The sequence below is a fragment of the Trachypithecus francoisi genome, unplaced genomic scaffold (assembly GCF_009764315.1).
Source record: "Trachypithecus francoisi isolate TF-2019V2 unplaced genomic scaffold, Tfra_2.0 Lachesis_group13, whole genome shotgun sequence".
Taxonomy (NCBI): Eukaryota; Metazoa; Chordata; class Mammalia; order Primates; family Cercopithecidae; genus Trachypithecus; species Trachypithecus francoisi.
The window spans coordinates 5,612,267-5,638,426 of NW_022681458.1; the positions used below are offsets into that span (position 1 = coordinate 5,612,267).

General features: G+C 44.5%; 1 protein-coding gene across 1 annotated transcript in view; it reads left to right on the forward strand.

Moving 5' to 3' along the window:
- Nucleotides 1–26,160, forward strand: part of IQCA1 (IQ motif containing with AAA domain 1) — a 169,197-nt gene that overhangs the window by 111,441 nt on the left and 31,596 nt on the right. The window contains exons 12-15 of the mRNA XM_033229790.1: nucleotides 1,259–1,326; nucleotides 4,140–4,222; nucleotides 12,992–13,099; nucleotides 16,408–16,607. Coding sequence (XP_033085681.1) covers nucleotides 1,259–1,326; nucleotides 4,140–4,222; nucleotides 12,992–13,099; nucleotides 16,408–16,607 — 459 coding nt within the window. The remainder of the gene's footprint in view (nucleotides 1–1,258; nucleotides 1,327–4,139; nucleotides 4,223–12,991; nucleotides 13,100–16,407; nucleotides 16,608–26,160) is intronic.

The following is a 26,160-nucleotide window of genomic DNA, read 5'->3' on the forward strand; positions in this document are numbered from 1 at the left end:
TATATAAAAATGAATTCAAAATGGGTCACAGACTTAACTTTTAGAAAAACAAAAAGAGAAGACTTTGGGGACCTAAGCCTAGACAAAGAGTTCTTAGAATTAGCATCCAAAACACAATTTTAAAAAGGAAATACTGGATTTCATCAAAACTAAAAATGTGAAAGACCCTGTTAAGAGGATAAAAAGACAAGCTACAGACTGGGAGGAAATATTTGCAAACCACATATCTGACAAAGATCTAGTATTCATATACTCACATATATAGAACTCTCAAACATATAAACATATAAAGAACTCTCAAAACTCAAAAGTTAAAAGACAAGCAACCCAATTGGAGAACGAATGAAAGACATAAAGAGACATTACACTGAAGAGGATGTACAGATGGCAAATAAGCACATGAAATAAGCACATTTGGAGCATGTCTCTCTAGGCCGTCACAAGTTCCTGAATGCAAAGCCCCTTGGGAACTAGAGGTAGACTGTTGCCTGGCCCTGAGGGCTCCAGATTTGGGGCTAGACGCTAACAGAGAAAGGTGATTGGGTACTGCCTTAGTCTGTTCGAACTGCTATAACAATGTTCTTAGGCTGAGTAATTTATAAACAACAGAAATTAATAGCTCATAGTTCTGGGAGCTGGGAAGTCCAAGATCAAGACACCAGCGGATTCGATGACTAGTGATTTTGTGTCTGGTGAGGCCTCATTATCCACTTCAAAGATGGTTCCTTCTAGCTGTGTCTTCACAGGGTGGAAGGGTGAACAAGCTCCCTCAGACCTCTCCATGAGAGTGGAACCATCGTGACCTAATTGCCTCCCAAAGGCCCCATCTCTTAATACCTACCTTGGGGGTAGGTTTCAACTCATGAATTTTGGGGAAACACAAGCTTATATCAGGCACCAAAGGTGAACACAGCTTGACTCTGTGTGTGCACACAGCACTTTCATCCTTTGTGGGACACCAAGCCAGAGCCCAGAAAGCCAGAATGCTATTCCCTCTTTGGAATTTGGTGCTTTGCAAGTTCTGCAGTGGGGATCTCACGTCTATCCACACAAGGACACACCTACATAAGCAACTTGGGATGGGATCTTCCAGGACAGTCCCTACGTCCATGAAAACACTGTGGCTCCGTGTTCACGCCACCACAATTAACTTTCCACCTCCCACCACCCCCAGAAAACAACGTGCTTAGCTAATTTCTAGGACTTATTTGCTTGCCTGTTTTGACTAAATTGTTGGTTATTTCCTTTTTTTCCAAAGAAGAAAGGAAAGAAAGGCAAAAAGAAAGAGAAAAAGACAAAGAAGGATAAAGATCTGACAGCGGACAGGTGAGGAATGGACTCGTTGTGTTGTGATGCATGTCAGAAGAGGGTGCCCCAGAGAAGAGCACAGGAAACCCCAAGGGCACCCCCTCTGTGGTGCCACGCCCTCTTCATCCTCCACAGTCCTGTCCCTACAAATCCCAGACTGGAAAGATGCCTGGGTGGCCCAGAAGGCAAACCTGGACCCCCATGGCTTCTGACTTCATATTTTTTAAGTTTTAAAATTCATGGAAGGGGTGTTGTTTAAATTTTTTGTTTAAGAAATAACGGCCTGGTGAAGCTTTTGAGGAAATATGGAGACTCTGAGTACCCACAGGGCAGGAATCTGCCCAAGCGCCTCTGCTGGGGCCCTTGCTCCTGCCGCGGAAGGAATGAGAGTAGTGAGACCCAGTCTCAGGAAGGGCTGTGTTCTTTCTCGGAGCTTCATGGGCCCAGCTTCAGTGCAGGACGAATGAATTCAGTGTTCATTTTTAACTTGAAGTGGCCTGAAAGTGCTTTAACACTGAAAATAAATAGTACCTAGGTTTTCAAATATTATCAAGGAATTTAATTAAAATCCCTAATAAATAATGTGGGAAATAATTTTGAATGTATATTTTTCTTCCCATGGGTCTTATTAATAGGTCAACACCTGTCGCTCCCCTGTTGGGGGTTCCCTCCCCTCCCTTGGTCATGTCACTCTTCTGTTTGGGCGTTCCCTCCCCTCTCCCTTCGTCCTTCGCTCCCCTGTTTGGGGGCTCCCTCCCCTCTCCCTTGGTCCTGTCACTCTTCTGTTTGGGGGTTCCCTCCCCTTGGTCCTGTCGCTACCCTGTTTGGGGGTTCCTGCTTCTCCCTGTGTCCCAGCGTTACTCTCCCCAAACTGTTGGAGAGAAGCTCTGTGAGAGAGAAAGCCCTGCCTAGAGCTCTCTGGGGGGGAAGAGGAGGCCAGAGCACCCAGAGGGGCACCGGGCATCTGTAGCCCCCAGGGAGGCCAGAACACTGCCGTGGCCCTGGCAAGCAGCCCCTGGAAACACAGTCAGGGGGAGTGTGGGTTTCTGCTCTCTAGAGAAATGGCTCTCACAGGACATCCATAGAGGGAGAGGGCTGCAGGTTTCTCCACTCAAGTCTCCACTGTTTGAGAAGCAGTTCCAGGTCGAGAAGCTGGGGCTGACTGCTGCCTAAGAGGCAGCTGGTCAGTGTTTTGCGTCTCAGGTGCCCCTGTTCTGGCACGTCCTAGGGCAGATTTAGGGGACAGAGGGGCCTCAGAGTCCCATCCCTTGAGGAAGGTGCAGCCCATGCTCACACACAATGCCACAGTGTCTTCTACTAGCATTTTTTTTTTTTTTTTTTGAGATGGAGTCTCTGTCGCCTAGGCTGGAGTGCAGTTGTGCCATCTCAGTTCGCTGCAACCTCCGCCTCTGGTGTTCAAGCGATTCTCCTGCCTCAGCCTCCTGAGTAGCTGAGATTACAGTTGCCCACCACCAGGCCCAGCTAATTTTTTTGTATTTTTAGTAGAGACGGGGTTTCACCGTGTTGGCCAGGCTGGTCTCGAACTCCTGACCTCAAATGATCGGCCCACCCTAGCCTCCCAAAGTGCTAGGATTACAGGTGTGAGCCACCACGCCTGGCCTTGGACCTTCTTAATATCATTTGTTCTGATTATGTTAGAGAATCTTCTTCAAATTTATGTTAATATTTTATACCTGTGTTAAGTGTTTATATTAAATAAGTATTCAAGTTAAAACACTGAAGTTGATACCTCCTTGATATATATGGGTCAAATATTGCTATCCCAAATTCCACTGAATTAAATCTTTCTTAACTTTCAGCAGAGGGCATACTACTTTAAACATGTTTGATGGAATACAACTCCAGTCATCCAAAGACTGGGGTCATTGGATTAGCATTTCCCCTAATAGTATTTGGCTTGAATCTAGCTGATATTCTCGGGTATCTTTTAATCACACTAACTTGGGTCACAGGACAGTCAGAACAACTGTCTAAATAAAGTTGTATTTACAGTTCTCAACTTAGAGAAAGACCAGAGTAGGATGAAAGAATAAAGAAGAGAAGACAAAACATCTCAAAAGATTATACTGAATAATATTGGAATTTAACCTAATTTATGCAAGCCAAACCCAGCTAGTGTCACTGGGAGTTTCATCTGTTATGTGGGATAGATACTACGTCTATTTTTTTCTCAATTAGTATAAATTACCAATGTGCTGGCTATATGCCCAAGGTCCTTTTAGAGAAGTGATTTTGACATCTGTAAACACTCCATAAAGTATAACACCCTCCTAAAAAATCATCACGCTCATAGCTTTAGACGTTTTATCTTCCATATAAGAATTATCTTCAGTCTCATCCTTTGTTCTTTGTAGATATTTCTTTCAAACAATTGTGCAATTGGGTTAAAAGGAAACATAAATTTCACAAAGGATTAATGACGTACTACAGCTTGCAGATGCTAGCCGAATATATAATTATAGGTCCATTGCGTTACTATTATTGGGTAATTTCTAATTCATATTTGTGCCATCATGAAGACTGATGGAAGGGCAGACTGCAGGAGTTATAGCTGGTCCCAGACGCCCAAAGATATCATTCTTATTAATGGGAAACATCAGATACACACATGGATGAGTGAAAGTATTGTTTTTAAAAAGCCTAATTTATCCTCAAATTGTAGAAACACTTCAAACTCCTTTTATTTGCATATGAACAAATGTACTTGGAAATAGATCTGGTTTAAGTTCTCCACATATGTGATCATTAACAGAAATACCGCTGATTTCTGTGTGTGTGACTCTGGAACAGACACTCTGCTTTCTCCCCAGGACCATCGAGTCTCTGTATAAGGAACTGGTGGAAGAAGGATTACTGATCCGGGCTCTGAAAGTCAACCTCTCTGATTACATTGGTGAGTACACAAAAAATAATGCATGTGTGTGTCACGTGTCACCTCTTGTGTTTTGAAATCCCAGCAGCCAGAAATATGTTTTATTTACATTTTTGTTCAAGCCAAAACCTGGCCCATGGTGGCTTCTGGTAAATGTTTGTTGGATTGAAATGACTCAAATAACCTGAGAGGATGCTGTGAACTAACAGATTCTCTTAATAAAATGGTTGCAGCTCTCTCCCCTAACATAATAGAAGCAGGTTTTTAACCTGCTAGCAAGGTTCCTCAATGCATTCTTTCTGGCATAATCTGATTTAAGGAGATGGGGAATTGTTTATGATTTCACATGTAAAAAAATGCACCTGGGATAGCACCTAAGGCTTCCACAACACACTCCTTACTGGAGGAATTATTTCCAGAAGATACCTTCCAATAGAGACACAAATATTGGGGAGGAATGAGGTGGGGACATTTGTTATCACAGCCTCACCTAATGGTTTTCTCTGAATTTTTAAAAAACACGATGATGACCTGAAAACACACTTAAATCTTAAAATTCCTCATAACTGTACCACCCTAATGCAGTTATTAGTTTTACTTTTATGAAGAAATTACCCCAATGGATGACAACATTCTCCTACATAACCACAGAAGGAAAATCACTCAGAAAATCAAACAATAATGCAATACTGTTACCTAATATACAGTGAACTTTCAGCTTTCCCAGTTGTCCTGATAATGTCCTGTATACATGTTTGTCTTTCTGCATCCAAAATCCAGCCAAGGATGGCGCAAGTGATTGTTGTGCCTCTTCCGTCTCCCATAATTCCTTCCTTCTGGAACAGTTTCCCAGCCTTCCGCCATCTTTCACAACACTGGCATTTTTGAAGAGTCTGAGCTGTTCACAGACTGTCCCTCAATTGAATGTGCGTCATGGTTTCCTCATTATTTGATTCAGGGTAAACATTTGACAGGAAAACGATGGCGTGTCCCTGTCAGTGTTTCCCACTGGGGGCACCTAATGCCACTTTGTCCCATCAGTGGTGATGTTAAGTTTAATCCTGTGGCTTAGGCACTGTTCCCTGGATTTCTCCACTGTAAAGCATCATCTTTCCCTTTATAATTAATGAACAATGAATCCAAGGGGTGATATTTTGAGGCTGTGGAGATTCTGTTCCCAGCATCCTTTTAGGCAAGCGTTTTAGCACCCACTGACGATTTTTATCTGCATCAGTTATTGCTGTAGCAGTTGTAAAGTGGAGATTTTTCTCTTTCTATCATTCCTTCTACATTGAATAGATATCATTCTTCTGTAAGAAAGTGTGTAATCTTTTAAAATCATGTTATCAGTGTAGACACATGGATTCTTTTTTTATTCAATGTATTATCTATGCCTATCATTATCCATCCTGTTATTTACATTGACCCAATTTTGGTCTGTGAGAGCAAGGAGGCTGGCATTCTCCTTTGATCAAAGGACGGTTATTTTAATCCCTTTTCAAGACAGCCTTGTTTTCTTCTTGAGGACTTGAAGGAGCCCTCACATTTCCTAACAGCATAAGAATTTTGCCAGAATATATATTGAGATATGTTTTGGGTTTCTATTTATTTTACTTTCTGTGTTTCTTCTTCAGGTGCTGGAGAATTTTCTCCTGTGCCTTGATTCTGTTTTGTTAATTCTGTTAATATTTTTAAATGGCTATTTTTAACAGAACCTTCTCTTATTTATGGTTTGGATTTGTGAACAAAAGATCCTAGTGCCTCGTACAATGCCTGGCACATGGTAGATTCCCATTACCTATGTGTGGACTGACTTCTCAACTAATTATTAGTTTCTTATCCCTTCTGAACTTTTTCAATGATCTGTCAATTTTCAGGAAGCATCTTTAAGATGTCTAAGGTCAAAGTGGATGGAGTCAGCCATTTAAGAGTGACTCTGATATGGTTTAGATCTGTGTGCCCACCAAACCTCATGTAGAATTATAATCCCCAGTGTTGGAGATAGGGCCTTGCGGGAGGTGAGTGGATCATGGGGGCAGTTTCTCATGAATGGTTTAGCACCATCCTCCTTGATACTTTCTTCACAGTAGTGAGTTCTCACAAGATTTGGTCATTTAAAAGTGTGTAGCAGTCTGGACACAGTGGCTTACGCCTGCAATCCAGCACTTTGGGAGGCCAAGGCGGGCGGATCACCTGAGGTCAGGAGTTTGAGACCAGCCTGACCAACATGGAGAAACCTCATCTCTACTGAACAAAAAAAAAAAAAATTAGCCGGGAGTAGTGGCACTCGTCTGTAATCCCAGCTACTCAGGAGGCTGAGGAAGGAGAATCGCTTGAACCTGGGAGGTGGAGGTTGCGGTGAGCTGAGATCATGCCATTGCACTCCAGCCTGGGCAACAGCAACAAGAGTGAAACACCATCTCAAAAAACAATAATAATAATTAAAAAATAAAAATAAAAGTGTGTAGCACCTCCCCCTTTTCTCTGTCTTGCTGTGGTTCCCACCATGTGAGACATCTTGCTCCCTCTTTGCCTTGTGTCATGATTGTAAGTTTCCTGAGGCCTCACCAGAAGCCGAGCAGATGCCAGCATCATGCTTCCTGTATACCCTGCAGAACCATGAGCGAATTAAACCTCTTTTAATTATAAATTACCCAGTCTTGGGTATTTCTTTATAGCAATTCAAGAACAAATTCATACAGACTCTAAGTGAAAATGACTCAATCTAACCAAAGTAGTCAAACATCCACCAAAATCTGGCACACTTTGACCTTGTCCATATTTTCATTTTTTCCCAGGTAAGGTCCTTAGCTTGAAAGATGGCAGTGTATCTTCCTAAATCCCCACATCGTAAAACAGAGGAACTAGAAAACAAGACCAGAACCCCCCAGGCAACACTTGCACCACAACTAAATGACAAATTTTCCTCATTGAGCCCCAAAGTACAAACTTTAGAGACACCAAAGGACCTGAGAATAGGAGACCCCAAAATAACCAGAGAGCAGTGGGCCAGGTAATGTGCAGTGGGCCAGGTAATGTGCAGTGGGCCAGGTAAGAATCAAAGCTGAATCTAGGAGGAGTTTTGCCCACCTCAGTAGCAGATGAGTGCAAAGGACCCGAATAAGAAAATGTGAAGGGGCTGGGACAGTGATTCACCCCAGTGCCTTCCTCCACAGGGCCCATACTACGAAGAAACTCTTGGGAGTGAAATCAAACTTGAACAGGATAGGAAAAGTAAAGATGAAACATAGAGAAGACCCAGAAGAAATTAGGGAAGGGGACCAGAGCCAGAACATCTCAGAAAGCAAGCCACCACATTTTTAGCATCTATAAAAATGACAGAGGAGGGAGCTCTGTGAAACTGGAAGAGCTATCCTGCACCACACCTCCTTCTAAAAGTATTGGACTATTCGCTCATATAAATTTGAGCAATGGAAAAGTTCAAGGTCAAAGCTTGTGCAAAATTATCATAAGAAAACATTAACATCCCAAAATGACATCTCCACAAAGCAGGTCTATACTGAAACCTACTATTGCAAAACAATATACATTCAGAGACTGGGTGCGGTGGTTCATGCCTGTGATCTCAGCACTTTGGTAGACTGAGGTGGGCAGATCATTTAAGATCAGGAGTTCCAGACCAGCCTGGCCAACATGGAGGAACGCTGTCTCTACAAAAATTACAAAAATTAGCCATGTGTGCTGGCACACACCTGTAATCCCAGCTACTTGGGAGGTTGAGGCAGGAGAATCGCTTGAAGCCAGGGAGGTTGCAGTAAGCCAAGGTTGTGCCAATGAACTCCAGCCTAGGGGTCAGAGCAGGACTCCATCTCAAAAAAAAAAAAAGAAAAGTTAATATACATTAAAAAATTATAGAAGACGTGTGAGAACAGCATAAAATAGAATAAGTACAACCCAGAAATGAGGTGAGAAATCTCAATAAATATAAATAAAGAGGAAAATGTTATAGAAAAAAATTATAATGAATACAAGAACAAATAAAAATAATAATGCTTTAGAAATAAAAGGCAAAAAGACAAAATTTTTAAAGCAAAATTAGAAATGAAGAATATTAAAAGAATTCAAAAGAGCATGTCAAATATTGATGACAGACAAAGAAAATCCAACATACAGATAATATGAGTCCCTAAAGAAGAAAATCAAAGCAAAGGAACAGAAAAAATGCAAAGAATTTCGGCCAGCCACAGTGGCCCCCACCTGTAATCTCAGCACTCTGGGAGGCTGAGGCAGGAGGATCTCTTGAGACCAGGTGTTTGAGATCAGCCTAGCAACATAGCAAGACCCTTCTTCTACAAAAAAATAAATAAAAACTAGCTGGGCATGGTGGCACGCACCTGTAGTCCCAGCTACTTAGCAGGCTGAGGCAGGAGGAGCGCTTCAGCCTAGGAATTTGAGGTTGCAGTGAGTCAAGATCACACCACTGCACTTCAGCCTGGGTGAAAGAGCAGGACCTTACCTCAAAATTGCAATTTTATAAATATATATAATTTTAATTCATGAAAATTTCTTTTAGGCCTTTTCCTGTTTAGAAAAAGAAAGCGCAGCTCGCTGGTAATGCTCATTTAACTTTATGCGAACATGCTTTTTAAGGCTGAAGCAAGTCTGACTGATTTTCAACGTGAAAATAAAATGTAGAAACTGTTCTTGGAGTTATTTCTAAACAGAACTAATATCAGAATCATCTGAATCATCAGAATTGTCTATTTCAGAGAAAATCAGATTCATCAAATGAATCTTCAGCCAACGACCATTGGAAAACAATGTCAAGATCACGCATAGGAATGCTACGTTTCTTAGGATTTGATATTTTCAGCAATCAAGAATTACTATATTTTCTAAATGGAAACGCCACCACTGAAAACAGAATGCTATAAATAGAATGATGTCTTTTGTTTCTGAAGTCAATATACTAGAGCTATGCAAAAATAATAATAAAAACGAGATGCTTCGTGGCAAAGTTTTCTTGGGGTAAATGCTGCAGCCGAAAGCATCTCTGGTGAGTATTCTCAGGGCAAACAGGAAAAGGGTTTAAATGTTTAAAAAACGTTAAAACCACATAATGAAAGACCACACTGTCTATCTGAGAATATTGACTCATTGATCAAGAAGACATTCTAATAAAAGTGCCTTTGGGCATCTATGTAAAAGAGATCACAGGACTTGGAAAGGAAAGAAAATTAGAGTATCGTCAGACTTTTCCACAGCAATGCTTTACACCAGAAGTAAATGGAATAGCATATATAAGATGCTCAAGAAAAGGAAACAGGATCCTAGGATTTTGTACCCAGTCAGATTTATTTTCAAGTACATAGGACACAAACTGATAAACATACAAGAACTCAGCAATTTTCCCCAAGCCCTTCCTGAAGAATCTGCTAAGAATGACCTACTGGCAATCAAAAATGGCGCGAGAGACCTTGGCACGAGGATTGGTAGTGAGCATTCTCCATGTACCCATAAAACCAGTAGAAGGTGAGGGCTTCAGGAGAGAGAGCACGATGCCTAACAGCTGTGCGCTGCCAACATGGCACTGCAGACTTTCTGCCTTAGGGGGACTGGGCTCCTGCACAGCTGGGAGCTTCTTCCTGATCTCATAAACTTGGGGAGCTTGGGAATGGTCCCCTGCCTCTGGAAAGCACACTGCTCTCAGCACCCAGCTAAGTCATGCCTCGTCATCTTGTCTAAGAAGAGAATTAACAAGATGAGGACCCAGGCACCCTCACTCACCCTTGGGTTCCCTGGTTTTGAATTTATTATCTTGTTTCCTTTTTAACACCTTGACAACAGAGGCATGGCCCAGAGGGTTCCTCTGTTGCCTGTTCCGTTGCTTCAGAGGCCTGTGCTACAAAGCCTCAGTGCTCAGAGCCCTTTATTTCTTCCTGCTTCTAGAGAAGGAGAGAGGGTGGATGTGGGCTGTTCCTCCCTAGCCCTTCATCCAGGCAGGGCAGGAGCAGGGATCCCCAGACACAGAACATGGTTTCCCAGATGGATGTCTCCACCAGGCCAGGAATGCACTACGCAGATCCACCATGCTCAGCCGCTGGACACAAAGTTGCTTTCTATAGTCTTGAGATTTGTAATCCCACTCTTTCCTCAACACCATTGAACTCCAACAGTCATTAGAATCACAGCAGATGAGAGCTACAGGAGACTGAAGGGGAGGAACAGACCCAGAGGATGCGAAGCCTGCATTGCAGAGCTCGGGACGACCCCTTCCTCCAGGCCCAGCCCTCAGCTCCCACCAGCCCACCCCCACCACCCACCCCACTGCTTGCTGCGCCCTTGCATGGCCACCTTGCTCCAAAACTGGCCCTGTGCCCAGCAGCAAGCACCTGCCACAATCTCAGGTGTGTGAGAAATAGCAATTTCCTTATTTTCTTTAAATCACCTTAATTTGGCTTCACAACCCCTATACTAACAAGGTGATTTAAACTCAGTCCTTCTTACCAGTCCCCACCCCTTCCCCTAGATATCATCAAGGCCCCAGTTCCCAGGTAGCACCAGGCTGCAGAGATATTCTGGGGGGCTGGTGCCCATGAAGGCCCCCCAGACCTCCAGGGCCTAGGGGCTGGATGCCCACTGCTCAGGGACCACTGACCAGTCTTTGCTCCCAGGCTCAAGGAATCCCTCCTTCCTCTCATCCTTCTGAGGCTGCCTTCCTCCAGGATGCCAGGCCTTTACTTACTCTTTCTGTGCCTCAGTTTCCACTACTATGGGATGAGGTCATTATAGCGAATGCCTCACTAAATTGCTGTAAACATTAAGCGAGTTGCTAGATGGAGCACCCCAGGCTGCACCTGCACGGCATCCAGCTGCTCCCAGCTGGCGTGTGGTCGGCGATCTTTGGTGATTCTTGGTGTAAAACCATCACCTCCCTCTCTGCTTTTTTCTTCACGTGGTGCTCTGCCTCTGTGCATGTCTGTCTCTGTGTCCAAATTTCTCCTTTTTTATAAGGACACCAGTCCTGTTGGATTTAGGGTCCGCTCTAATGACCTCATCTTAATGAAATCTATCTGCAACAACCCTATTTCCAAATAAGGTCGTGTTCTGAGATGCTGGGGATTAGGACTTCCACATAGAATTGCAAGGGGATTCGATTCCACCTGTCATGCAGCCCGTTTGGTTTTCTGCCCCTTGTTCTGGTTTCCTGGCATTGTCATGCCCTCTGTCCCAAATGCCTTTTCATCTGCCACTTTCTTCTTCCCTCCCCTGTGGAAGATCTGATATCTGTGCAGGGAATCCTGAACTTTCCAAGCTCCGAATGCATGGATGGGAAGGGGCATGGCTTCTACACGGGGCCACCGCAAACACAGGAACGTGCTTTCAGTGCGAGTCTCAGAACTTGGCAGGCAGCCCAGGCTACTTGTGTCCTTGCCTCTGTTAGAACCAACACCCACTAATTCAACTGAATATAATTTGTTTAAACAAAATCTGTTAGGTTCTAGAAAATGTGGTGCGTCTGGAGATTAATACGGGTTTAGATAAGCAGGAAAATTGGGGTCACTTTCCTGTCACCTTTAATGTCATGTTTACTGGCAATGAGCGCTGGATTTAACGGTTGTTACAGGATCTCTTTCTATTCTAGTGGAGGCTAAATTAACCACTCTTCTATTTATTACCTGCTCATTAAAAAGTGTGGTATCTGAAGCCATAATAGATGCTTTCATTATCGCTCATTCTCCCAACCCATACCCATTGTCCTTGCCAAGGACTTTCTTTATGTGGAGGCTCTGAAAGGCTGCTCCCCACCCCACAACAAAACAGCAGTCACTGTCTGAATTTTAACTCCGATTTCCTCAGCATTTGAAAATGCTTAAAAGCTTGGGGTATTTTCAGTGTTTCCTACACACATGAGTGTGCATCTTGTACTTGCCGTACACGCGTAGCATCCGAAGCTCTGCAGGACCAGGACTCGCTATAGGAAGAAAGCATCAGGGAAAAAAACCCAGACACGATGATTCATTCATTGAATATTTTTACTCCAGATTCAGATACAAATCAAGAGAGAATCATATGAACCTATAAAGGTCCGTCCTCATGACAAATGGAGACAGCCAAACTAATTTTCTTGGTGACCTTATCTAAATTAGTTAGAAAATAACACTTCAGATTTATGACTAGTTACAATTAAGCCCTTTGATATCTTCTAATTAAACCTGTAAAGATTTATTTCTATATTATTCCTTTGGTCATCTCTTAAAAATATAACAATGTAAATGAATATTACCCTCAAAAGGAGATGTTTCTATTTATCCTAAATTAGACTCATACCCTTCCTTTCAAATGACTGCATTTTACACTCAGATTTACACTGCTTAATACAAATTCTACATTTTTTGTAGAATTTGATCTTAAATAACTTATTTTTAACGTTTGCACAAATGTTATACATAATCTCTGGGAATATAAATAAAGCGAAGCCCCGTCTATTTCAGCCTTTCTTGTGTGTCCTTCTGTTTAGCACTTTGCCCCGTTTCACGTAACTCAATATTCAAATGTTGTTTTAGGAAGTATTAGGAGGTTAATATAATAGTCAACATAATTCCCAGTTTACTGTAGCTAGTAGAGCAGGGCTTTCTTGCCTGGATAGTTTTTCTTCAAACCTTCATGTGAGGAAAGAGGTGTTCTTCATATTGACTCTCCTAATAGGATTCTCTTTGCTCTGAAATGTTAAATTTGTATTCTCTGATGGTTTTTGCAGACCAAAATTATGCAGCTCAGACCAGCGCTGTTTTCCATTTATTTTTCCTCTGTTTCTTTTCTCTCCAGGTGAGTACAGCTACCTGGGGACTACTCTTCGCCAGGTATCCATAGAACCCATGCCCTCCCTCCTGGATGTCAGACAGCTCATCACGTTGTACGGAATCTGGCCATTAGGTAAAGACTCGGCGTGCGCGGATGTGCCTTTTCCAAAGCAGCTTGCAGCACTTGCTAGTTTGGACAGTGTGTTCCTGTTTGTCAGCAAAAGTGCACCGCAGCTTAACTTTTCCTTCTGAGAATTCTGAGTGGGCACAGTTTCATTTTGATAATGTGCCCACGAGCATGCAAAGTACTACCAGGGAGAGCACTTCTGCACCCTCTCTGTGTGCCTGCTCAGCAGTGCTGGGCTGAAGGACATACGGGCAATGAGCTGGGGAGATAATAGGCAAAGCAAGTACCTGCAATTAACGATTAATCAAATCAGAGAACGGGCTAGGGCTACCACTTGCCTTTTACCCACAGGCTCCTATTACTAGGTCCTAAACAGAGGCGGCCTTTCAGGAGTCAGTGCAAGTGTATTTCATGGATCTAAGGGATCACCTTTAAGGCCCTGCCAGTTTTCACCGAAGTCTACTCTCACTGCTAAATGAGGTTCAATTGTGACTTTTTTCAGACAGACACACTAGAGCTCTGTGGTGTACAAGTGATGCAGGAAAGATGGGCTCTCCGTAACACAGATATCTGCGGCTCACGTTCGCTTTTTTCTTTTTTTTTTTTTTTAATGGCTTTGATATGTGTATGACCTGAATCACCTGGGGCAGGGATGGCAACTCCAGCCAGGAGTTTCAGTTCTGACAACAACTCTCAAATAGAAGTCATCTTCTATGTGTTTAATTTGCTTTAAAATGAGATGGGAGTAGTTCAAACCCTTAGTGTTTCACTTTGACTTCAGCCTATTGGCAAGAAATAGTTAATTCCTCTTGTAAATTAATGTCAGAAGTAGTAAATGGAATTTACTACTATAAATGGAATTTGGGATTAATATACATATATGTATATTTTATATATGTGTATATATATATATATATATTTTTTTTTTTTTTTTTTTTTTTAAATGGTGGCCACTGCCCAGACTAAAAACCCGGCCACTCAGCAGAGGACCTTGAGAACATCTCATGGCCGCTTACAAACCTGGCCAGGAGACACTGGCTGCAGCCTAGGGCTGGGGCTTAGACTCTGAAACCACCTTGGTAGAGAAGAGGAAGCCCAGGAAGTATCTGGTCAGCATCCACCCACCCTCCTGGAGGTATTACTGCCACACGAGATCATGGAGAAGTGAAGGGAGGAGGCGTGCTCCCAGAGCAGAAACCATGTCTGCTGTTTCATCTCCTGCCAGACGCCTCCAGGTGGATGTGGTCCAGCTTTTACTGATTCATAAGCAATTCCAAGATGCAGACGCACTTCCTTGGAGTCACAGGGCTAGGAAGGGGCTAAACTGGGTTGAGGACACAGAACACTGGCCTCCTTGTTATCTCTTAATCCTCAGAAAGTTGAACAGGGCTCAGGTGGGAAAACTGGAACCATACTGTGTCTCTTGGTAGCTCTACAAGAGGGGCAGGAAGAGCTGTGGACACTGGCACACGTGTGTCCTGCCAGTTCCTGGGCCCTCTGCCCACCTTTGCCCTCCCTGAGGTCAGCCAGGCCCCAGTTGAAGAGGCCTCCCTGGGACCACCCTTTTCACGTCTCTGGGTGACCTTGGTGACCACCTCCTTTCTCTGGAAGGCCACTGCCTGTGTCACTGCCACACACTCTCCCAGGCCCACTCACCTGCCCCTGCTCCTCTGCCTCCTGCCGCCCCCTCCCAACCCAAGAGTCTGTCCTCAGCACTGTTCTCTCCTCCCTGCCCCGCTCCCAGAAACCTCTCCTGGTCCCCTGGCTTCAGCCAGCACCCCGGCACCTGCCGTCCCACACCACCTTTCAGGTCCCTGACCGCTGGCTCCTCACCCCTCCCTGTGCCAGCCTGGCTTCCCGGCCCCACGTGAAGCCTGCCCACACACCCCCTCACTGCATGTTACCATTCTGCCCCTTCCTCAGAGGCCAGCCCAGGTGCCACCCCCTCCTGGAAGTCCAGCCTGAGTCCCGCGCGGGGAGAGTTTCTTCTCTGAACTCCCCGTGGCTCTCCTGGACCTTCGCACCGCTTGCCTCCCGTTCTCATTATGGCAACTCAGGTTCAGCTCTGCCCCTGGCCTGAACTGTCCACAGCAAACCCTGAGTCTTTTCCACATTTGTGTCACTCCCCGCCACAGCCCCCACTCCCACGGGCGCCCGCCCTAGCTCCCAGCCAGGGCCAGCACAGAGCAGCCTTTAATACCCAGGTGTCCAATGCAGGGCACATGAATGGCATCTCTCTCCTGTTGTGGAAAAGTCTCTCCTTTATCCCGTTAGATTGCCGCAGCCCCTACTAACCACAAAAAAAGCACGCTCATTGAATTACATTTTGAAGAGAATTTGCTCAAAACCATTTTCTGAGTTTATGTGGAGAATGGTAGGTAGCCATAAGAATGACATGTTCAGTCATCACTTAAAGTTTCTCTATCTTTTCAATTATACAAGAAAAAAGAAAAGCATAATCATTATATTGACATTTACAGATTATCAAAAAGAGCCCATTAAGTGACAGAACGCAAACTAACATGATAGTAAATGATTTGATTGCAGCACTTTCCAGAATTTAATCCCATTCACTTTTCAGTTGCTTTGTGCCCAGTACCTGCTCTGCTTGTGTTCTCTGCAGTGGAGAAGACCCACACCTGAGGCCCCTTCTGGGCACTAAGGAAATTGACGGTGGAGAACACAGGGCATGAACCTCCGAATGACTCTAATTATCCAAGTCACTTTATTATCAAGTGTCAGGTTAACTCTGCCGCTACTGACAGCTAGAAACCAGGGCAGGAGAAAGAAGTTCAGGCTACTGCTGCCTGGATCTCCGTCTTCCCTTTATCTCACAAGAATCACTAAGTGGTAGGCAAGAGGGTTGCAAGGAAATAAATACTTACTCAACCTTATCGTCTGTGTCTCCACATTCCTCTTCCCAAGCTTGCAAAGAATTTAGTGCTGCTGCTGACAAGCAGAGAAAGCACTCAAAAAAAAAGAAAAAAAGAAAACAGCCAAAGGTAAGCTATTGCAGGAATGCTCTTTAAAAATTATGATTTTAGGGGAAATACTGATGTGGAGAGGGGGAGAAGAAGGGTATTAAGGACCCGCAGAGACCCGATGGCTCCACCACGAGCCCTGACATACAAATTAAAAGTGTCACGGAGCCGGCTGGGATGGAGGCGTGTCTCTGGTTGGAAATGCTTTCGACACCTTTATCACTGTTGCAGAAAGTGGGGTCGCACGATGCCGTTTTGACCTTGAGTTATCCTAGTTGAAGAACCACTGATTTTCTTGGCAGAACATTAGCACCTTGCCTCTGCCTTTTTTAGGTTCTGCAGCAGTGCATGAAAAAGCTCCTTTGGTGAAATCGCTGCTGTTAGCCGGGCCGTCTGGGGTAGGGAAGAAAATGCTGGTCCATGCCATCTGCACCGAAACAGGAGCCAACCTCTTCAACTTGTCCTCCTCTAACATTGCTGGGAAATACCCGGGCAAAAATGGCCTCCAAATGATGCTGCATGCAGTCTTCAAGGTATTGATTACATTTCTTGGTTTCCAACTCTCCTCCCTCTTTCAAATTGCATTTCCAAACCCTGCAGACAATTTCTGTTGGCAGACAAGCATGACTCTCTTAAATTTCCTCATTGTCTACTCCTGTAAATTACTTCATTATTGCATATGGCCAAACACACACAATTAGAAACAACTTCTTTCTTTCCGTAAGCACCCTACCATGCCGTCCTGATCACCCTCCCTCCTTTCTTTCCGTAAGCATCCTACTGTGCCGTCCTGATCACCCTCCCTCTGCCACAGGAACCCTTCTGGAAATGCTTTCATGTCTCATTGAAAATTAAACCCACAATTGCTTTGTTCGGCCCACCTCACTTTAATAATTGACATCAGGTAGAGATATTTGCATTATTTGGATTCTTCCTTACATGACGTGAGTTACCAAGGTATGGCACCTTCTGTGCTTCTGTGCACTCCTCACACAGGTGTGATGGAGAAGCCTGCAGGCATCTAAGCCAACCAGAGTAATGTAAAGATGCGGTGATATCACAGGATCCGAGCAGCTCTGTGATCTTAGCTAAGCTGCTAGCTTCCCTGGGTCTCCATTTTATCATCACAAAATGAATGTGTTTGAAAGAACTTTGATACAGAATATTTTACATTTAATACGAAGGCTTTACAAAATTTAATTTCTACTTGCTTCAGAACCTCCAGGTTAGCCTTATGCTATTCATTTCAGTTAACTGCCATGCCAGCTTTTACTGTATCAAAACCTACTTGGTGGCAAACACTGTCCCATATTGGAGGCCAGGTGTTGGCTCTGTGTCTGCTTTCTGAGGGGCTCTAAAGCATGAGAGATGCTCATCAACGAGGCAGTTTACAGGAATGATAAATGGACAGGATTGTCTCCTCCTTAGTGTCATGCTAATACACCAAGAAACGAGAGAGTGACAGTAGTAGGATTTCTTCCCTTAGCCACATGGTCCCTCCCACTGCAGCAACTCAGGACATGCCACTCTCCTTTTCTCTCGTGCTTGTAAGGAAGGAGTTCAGAGGAATCTGTGGAGTATGCAACGTGTAACCACCATTTTCATGCACATACGATCATTGTACAACTTTTTTTGAAATTTATATTCAAGTCATTTACCTATAGTTGATGCTTGAACAACACAGGGGTTGACGCACTAATCCGCTGTGCAGTTGAAAATCCACATATAGCTTTGGACTCCCTAAAAATCTGATTACCAATAGCCTACTGTTGACTGGAAGCCTTCCCAATAACAGAACCAGTTGAATACCACATACTTTGTATGGTGTATGTATTATACACTGTATTCTTATAATCAGCTAGAGCAAAGAAAATGTTATTAAGAATACCATAGAGAAGAAAAAATCTATTTACTCTTCATTAAGTGGAAGTGGTTCATCATAAAGGTCTTCATCTTTGTCTTGTTCACATTGAGGAGGCCGAGGAGGAGAAAGAAGAGGAGGAGTTGGCCTTGCTGTCTTAAGGGTGGCAGAGGCGGAAGAAAATCTGTGTATACATGCACCCACACAGTTCAAACAAGTGTTGTTGAAGGATTGATCAACTGTACCTTTCATTTAGTTATTGGTTTCATTGGTTCATTTCATTGTTTAGGTTAATTTTGTATTTTTTAGTATTTCAAAATTTCTGAGAATTTTGAGGAGCTCTCCAACTATATGCATTTCTGTATTTCTCCCTGTAGTACTGTCAGTGGCTTTAGGTATGTTGAAGCACTGTTATGAGATACATCCACGTTTAGGACTGTTATGTCTTCCTTCCTGGTTGATTATTTTATCATTATGAAATGACCCTTTTTGTCCTGGAAATACTCCATGTCTTGAAATCTACCTGGTCTGATACTAATGGAGCCACATCAGCTTTCTTATGCTGAGGGTATATAGTATATTTTTATGCTGTTTTATTTCCAATATGTCTATGTCTTTATAGTTAATGTGGGGAAAAGAAAGAGAGATCAGCCTGTTACTGTGTCTATATAGAAGGAAGTAGACATAAGAGACTCCATTTAGTTCTGTATTTGAAATGCTGTTAATCTGTGACCCTACCCCCAACCTTGTCCTTGCAAGAAATATGCGCTGTGGTGACTCAAGGTTTAATGGATATTGGGCTGTGCAGGGTGTGTCTTTGTTAAACAAGTACCTGAAGGCAGCTTGCTGGTTAAAAATCCTGCCCGTCCCTGGGCAATGGAACATCTCCGGGTAAAACCCATTGTGTGCTTTGTTTACTGAGCAAGGAGAAAACCGCCTTTAGGAATAAGGTGGGGCTTGCTGGAGCAATACTGCTAAAAGGTTTATGGAGATGTTTGCATATGCATCTCAAGGCACAGCATTTTCCTTTAAACTTATTCATGCTACAAGGATTTTTGTTCATATGTCTTACTGCTGATTTCCTCCCTACAATGATCCTATTGTCCAGCCACTCCCTTATCTTTTTGATGGTAAAGATAATGATCAATAAATACTAAGGGAACTCAGAGGCCGGTGCCGGCGTGGGTCCTCTGTAAGCTGCACGCCGGTCCCCTGGGCCCCGCTTTTCTTTCTCTACACTTTGTCCCTGTGTCTTATTCCTTTTCTCAAGTCTCTCGTTCCACCTAACGAGAAGCACCCACAAGTGTGGAGGGGCAGGCCACCCCTTCATCTGGCGCCCAACGTGGGGCTTTTCTCTAAGGTGAAGGTACGCTGGAGCGTGGTCATTGAGGACAAGTCGACGAGAGACTTCCGAGTACGTCTACCGTCAGCCTTGCGGTAAGCTTGTGTGCTCGGAAGAACCTAGGGTAACAATGGGGCAAACTAAAAGTAAATATGCCTCTTATCACAGCTTTATAAAAATTCTCTTAAAAAGGGGGGAGTTAAAGTGTCTACCAAAAATCTAATTACGCTCTTTTTAAGCAGGCCACCCCTTCAGTTAAAGTGCATTTCTTATGGATAGCACACAGTTGGGTTTGCTTTCTTATTCAATCCGACAATATATGTCATTTCACTGGAGCATTTGCTCCGTTTATTTTAAATGCAATTACTTAAATGATTGCGTTAGGTCTACCATTTTGCTATTTGTTCTCCATGTGTTCCATTCCTCTTTCATTCAACTTCTCTTTTCCTGCCTTCTTTTTGGTCTTTTTAAATTTTATTTTTCAGTGCTGGCCTACGGATTACTGTAGTCATTCTTAATTTATCACAGTCTATGTAGAATTAATATGGTATTTTACATAAAATATGAGAATCTTATGACAACATAATCCACTTGTTATCTCTGTCCTTCATTTTCTTATTATACATTTTATATTTATCAATGTTATATATACCACAATAGAATGTTATTTTGCATTTCACAGTCATTTGTATTTTTAAAAAATTAAGAGAGAAGAAATACAGTATTTTATACATCTCCATGTATTTGCCATTTTTAGTACTCTCTGTGTTTCTGTCAAGTTAAGTTTTCACCTGGTATCATTTCCCTTTCGGCTAAAGAACTTCATTTAGCATTTATTTTAGTGTAGGTCCGCTGACAACAAATTTTCTTGGCCTCTATTTTATTTATCTTAAAATAGTTTTACATTGCCTCCATTTTTGAAGGATATTTTTGCTGGATATAGAATTCTGGGTTGACCTTTTTTCCAGCACTTGTAAGACATTATTCCGTTGTCTTCTGGCCTTCTTTGTTTCTTATGAAAAGTTAGCAAATGTTTGAATTATTTATCTCCTGTGTGTAATGTGTAGATAAATAATTCTATCTCCTGTGCAATCTCCTGTGTCATTATTCTCTGAATAGTTATAAGATTTTCTCTGTTTTGATTTTCATCAGTTTGACTATGGTGTGTCTAGGCATGCGTGTTTGGTTTTTGTTTTTGTTGTTGTTGTTGTATTTATACTGCTTGTAGCTCACTGTGTTCATTGAATCTGTAAACGTATGTTTTAAATCAAATTTAGAAACCTTGGGCCATTATTTTCTCCAGTTTGTACTTACTTCATTCTCTGTCTCCTCTCTTTCTGAGGCTCTAATTATATACACATTTGACTGCTTGATATTGCTCCACAAGTCACTGAGGTTCTGTTCTTTCTAGTTCCCACATTGGATATTAATCTGTATTCAAATTTACTTACCCTTTCTTCTACCATCTCTAATCTGCTATTCAGCCCATCTTGTGGCTTATTTTTTATTTCTGATCTTCTTATCTTTTGCTTTTCATTTCTAGCACTTACATTTGCTCATTAGTCGTTTTCATTTCTCTGCAGAGTTCTCTATCCGCCCATTTCATATGACCCTCTTTTTCCTTCAAGTCTTTGAACTTCATTGCCTTAGAGTCCTTATGTGCTTATTTCAAAACCGGGGTCATAATGGGGCCTATTTCTATTTGACTGCTTTTCCCTTGACCATGTGTCACATTTCTCTGTTTTTTCATCTGATTGATAATTCTTACTGTATATTAGACATTGTGGATGGTACGTTGTGGAGCCTCTGAAGCAAGCGGGGCTTTGTTCTAGCAGGCAGTTAAATTACTGGCTGATCAGCTTGAACTTGCAGAGGCTTCGTTTTCCATTTTGTTAATATGGGTCTATTTTGACTTTGTCTGTGGTCCAAAGCAAATCTCTTAGTCCTGGAATATGGTCTTTACCCCAAGGTTTCAATGGAAAGCCTGTTTACCAAGCTCCTCTGACTTGGCAGTAGCTGAGGAATGTGCTCCATTCTTTTAGTTTTTCATCTATTGCTTTTCACAGAGCTTCTTAGAATCTTCCCCCACGCAAGCACACATCTAAAATTAGCCAGTGATTTGAAGGTGAGCTGGAATTTGAAGCCAGGCAACCTGACTTGTGGCCTCCATGTGCTTAACTACCAGTAAGCACTAAGTTCTTCAGAGGAAAGGTAAAATGAACCCATCCTCTTGCCCAAAAGAACACCTAAATTTGTTCATTCTAAACATCAAATTTTGTTGACATTTGACATTGTCAAGTAACAGACAGAAGCACATAAGTATAAAAATATTAGTGTTTTGTAAGCATCCACATATCCCAGACTGTTCCATACATCACTATGTATTAAGTCATTCAGTCCTTACAACAACTCTATGAGGTAGGCATTATCATTATACCCATTTTTCTGATAAGAAAACTAAGGCACAAGTCATTTTAGTAATTTTCTTGGTTGCAGTGCAATGATAGGATCTCACACAGTCTGGCTCCAGAGCCTCCAAGTTTCAAAACTGCATTATACAGCTGCTCACTGAAGTAGGGCTGAGTTAAGTATCCGTTTTCCGACCCACCAAACAGTTTAGTAGCTCCTGGTGTGAATCTAGGACAGAGCAAGGATGTGATCTTTCTGTTCTCACTCTAGGAAAGTCTTTGTTCCTGCTGCTGAGAGATTTTGTCTTGATACCAGAGAAGTGATCTTTGCATCTATTAGAATGATCACAAACTGGCATTGTGTGGACCGCAAAATGCTGGGTGTCAAATTATTAAAATGTGGAGCACCACATTCACCCACCTGGGCCACTTCATGTCAGAGTGCCTGACACACACCTCATTAAGCTTCACCTTTCTTGTGTATATAACTGATTAATGAAAGACCCAGGGGTCTCAGGAGTGGGAGCCATTCAATTAAAAATTGTGTGCAGTGAGGCCACCGTGTCCCAGTGTGACTGACAGAGCAGCTATCTGCATTGCAAAGAAGTATTTGCTTTTAATTAACCACAGGCAAGGGGGACAGGATGCTCGTGCTGGTACATTGGCGGCAGGAAGCTGGAGTGCCTGACTGTGCCGTGTGAGCCGCAGAACACGGGTCGTGGCTCGAGGGCAGCAAAATATGGTTCGTGGCATTTGCGGGAGAAGGTGAAATAACAGAAGGGCCTGATTCCTCATGGAGTCTTCCCAGAGAGAAGTCCTGTTACCAAGTTAATCTCGAGAGGCTAAATCATGAAACTACTGGGAAATACGCGTCATTTCTCACTTCAGGCAGGTCACATTCGCCTCACTCACAGCACCGAGCAAGCACGCAGGGAAAATGAGTTTCTGATTTGTTGCACAACCGTAAATTCAAATCCATTTTGTGATCATTGCGTTTGCAGGATTTATTTATTTTACACACAGTAACTGATAGAATAATGAGTGAGGGGTGATGGGAAGCATTTCCTTTTTAAGAAATGCGTTTACAAGTAAATGACTATTATTTCAGATTCCCTATACTACTAAAGCTATACATAGAAAAGAATATACATATCTTGGAAATATAAGGAATATTTGTCTAACCAATTAATAAATATTTGACACATGATGAACATGCAATAAGCATTTCACAGGTAAAAGAATGTATAAGGCAGGGCTGTTGCCTGTCACCCACCCCAGTCTCCTTGAGTCTGTATAACAGTAAATCAGGGCACAGAGGAGCGGGAATGGCTTTTTCTGACCTCTGCCCTGGAGTCAGGCACACGCTAAGGCGTTTTACACATACTTTCTCTTTTAATTGCATCAAAGCTCTGATGAGGTAGGAATTAACATCCCCATTTTACAGATGAGAAAACTAACACTCAGAGTGCTGAATTTCAACAAAAATGCAAAAGAACCAGAGGACTGACCTCTGGATTTCAGTCCAGGTTGGGCCCCAAGACCATCGCATGGCCCCCCAGCTGGCCTCTGGGGAAGCCTGGGCTCCGCATGCCCCTCCCTGTGGGAGGCTGTGCCCTCCACAAGACACAGGGATAAGGCTCTTCCTGGGCCAGCGAGTCTGCTGGGAATATCCCAGTGTGAGACAGTGAAGCAACTGAAGGCTATTCTGCTTCTTCCTGCACCCCCCTTGCCAGTGAGACTGCCCCCACCCTCCAGACCTCTCATTAGAGAGGCAAGGGGAGGCCAGGGCAGGGCGCAGGGTAGGAGGCTGGACCAGAGGACGCTTCAGTGGCCCCCTTGGTCCTGGACAAGGGTCCTCTCTGCCCCCGGAGGTTCGTAGGTTCTGCTTTCCTGCCCTCTGCTTGGTGACCTGGCCCCTGAGGGCTGAGTTAGAGTGAGGACCTGGGAGAATGGGGCCGAGGCAGTGTCCACTGTAGAACACGTGGCCCATAGGGGTCTGCAGCCTCTGGACAAAAGGGACCCTCAATGCCCTTGTGCCCCTGTACCACCCACCCAGCTCAGTACCACCACCCGGCTCCTCGGTGGGCTCACAGCCAGCAGCCTATAGCAGCACACCAAGGGCTCTTGCCCAGATGTGGTGTGTGGTGGTGTGGACGGCAAGTCCAGGTGTCCGCAGGGGCGCCTGGCCAGTTTCTGTAGCTCATAGAAGGACTGTTCCTCATAGTAGAAGACTTCTCTTCCTGATTAATAACCCAGACAAAGACATTGCTGCTATTTGTGGATGATTGTATTTAAAACACACACACACACACACACAGATGTACAATTAGTATAATAAATATGTTAGTCTCATTTTACAAGGTAGATATCAGTAAGGGTGATGCAAGGCCTACACCTGGCCACCAAAACAGGGCTGATCAAAAAGGAGGGGGAGAGGAAAGAGAGGAGCAAGGACAGGGGGAGAGGGACGCAGGATTTAGCGACTCCGGTGCAGCCTCAGGTGTGGCCGTGGTGGGAGGCCAGTGCCCTGAGTCTTGAGCGCGTCATCCATGAAGAGGCCAGACTCCCCTTCAACTGTGTGCGGAGGCAGCTGCAGGCTGAGGAGGGGCGTGCACATAGGCCTCAGAACCTTTTGTTCTTTACATAGACTTTACTTTTCAGAGCAGCTTTCAGTTCCTGGCGAAAGGGAGGAGAAAGTGCAGACAGCTCCCACATAACCTGTTCTCACATAGGCAGGGCCTCCCCACTCTCCACGCCCCACAGTGGGCCACACCCACCATGTGCTACAGTAAGGAACCCAGACAGACACCTCACTAGCGCCCAGAGTCCATCAAAACCCGCTGTTGGTGGGGGTGCAGGCCTCTGTACGGCCAGTGAGGCCTCTGCCGTTGTTTCCACTGCCTGGAACATCGGCGTCAGTCCTGGGAGGCCACGTCAAACCAGACACCGGGGAGGGCCCAGGTGGGGAGGGAGACCTAGACCGGGGAGGGGCCCGGGTGGGGAGGGAGACCTAGACCGGGGAGGGCCCGGGTGGGGAGGGAGACCTAGACCGGGGAGGGGCCCGGGTGGGGAGGGAGACCTAGACCGGGGAGGGGCCCGGGTGGGGAGGGAGACCTAGACGGGGAGGGGCCCGGGTGGGGAGGGAGACCTAGACCGGGGAGGGGCCCGGGTGGGGAGGGAGACCTAGACCGGGGAGGGGCCCGGGTAGGGAGGGAGACCTAGACCCTCACATAGGAAACTTCTCGGAATTGAGACACATGCACCCGCAAAGAAAGGAGAAAAAAGAACACGAAAGGCCCCTAGACCACGGTGGGCCATGTAGCCGGGTCCAGCTGTGTCAGAGGCTGCCGTGGGAAAGGGATTCCCAGGAGGAAGGAAACGAGGGCCAGGCTTCTCCAAGACCCGGGATACACATCCCACTCCACCTGTCCAGTGGCGACAGGGAGCACCCCACAGTGGGAGGGCGTCAGGCTGTGGAGGCCCTGGGCGCTGTGTGTCAGTCAGGTGTGGAAGCACACTCTGCAGACTGTCAGTCACCAAAACCACAGAGTGGCATCCGCGGGTGTTCTGTATCGGGGCAGTGGGGACAATGCCGGACCAGGGTTTGAGGCCACAAGCATTCAAAATGTTTAGGCAACCCGGAAACACTCGGGGTGGAGGCAATGGAGGTGCCTTGGGAAGTTGAGAATGGCTTTGCACACAGGTTTCTCCAAGCTGGCCAGAGTCCGTGTCACCTGGCGGGAATTCATTGGCCCTAGTGTGGTGGGCAGAGGGCTGGGGAGGAGACGGGGCTTCAAGAGTTAAGTTCAGGTGGTTTGTAAGCCTGACGCCCCCCGCTATCCAACACCTTCCCCTTGAACACAGTCTGGAGAAGCACTAATTGCATCGACATGTTCCTGTTACTAGCACCAGCCTGCCCCCGACACACATGCACACTAACACACTTACGCACACTAACATACACTCACACAAACACGCGCACACTAACATATACGCACATGCGTGCACACTAACACGCACACGTGCACACTAACACACGCTCATATGCACTAACATGCACACGCACATGCACACGCACATGCACACACACTCATACACACACTCTCACATACACTGACACACACATTGACCACATATACACACACATACATGCATGTCCTGTCCTAGTTACTCTGCCCAGTCTCTCCTGTGAGCCCCTGCATCCCAGCTCCTCTCTGGTGCTTTGCTCTGCCTCAGTTTACCTCCCATCCCACCCCGGGTCAGCCCAGCCAGGCTTCTCTTTCTAGTGTACCTCTGCCCTTCTTTTGATGATCATTTATGGTTTATGTCCAGCTAATTGCAGTGAGGACTTGAAGTAACCTCTGCAAGGACATAAAAGGTATTACAAGGAAATATAAACTTAAAATGTAGTTTTTCGGCCGGGCGCGGTGGCTCAAGCCTGTAATCCCAGCACTTTGGGAGGCCGAGACGGGCGG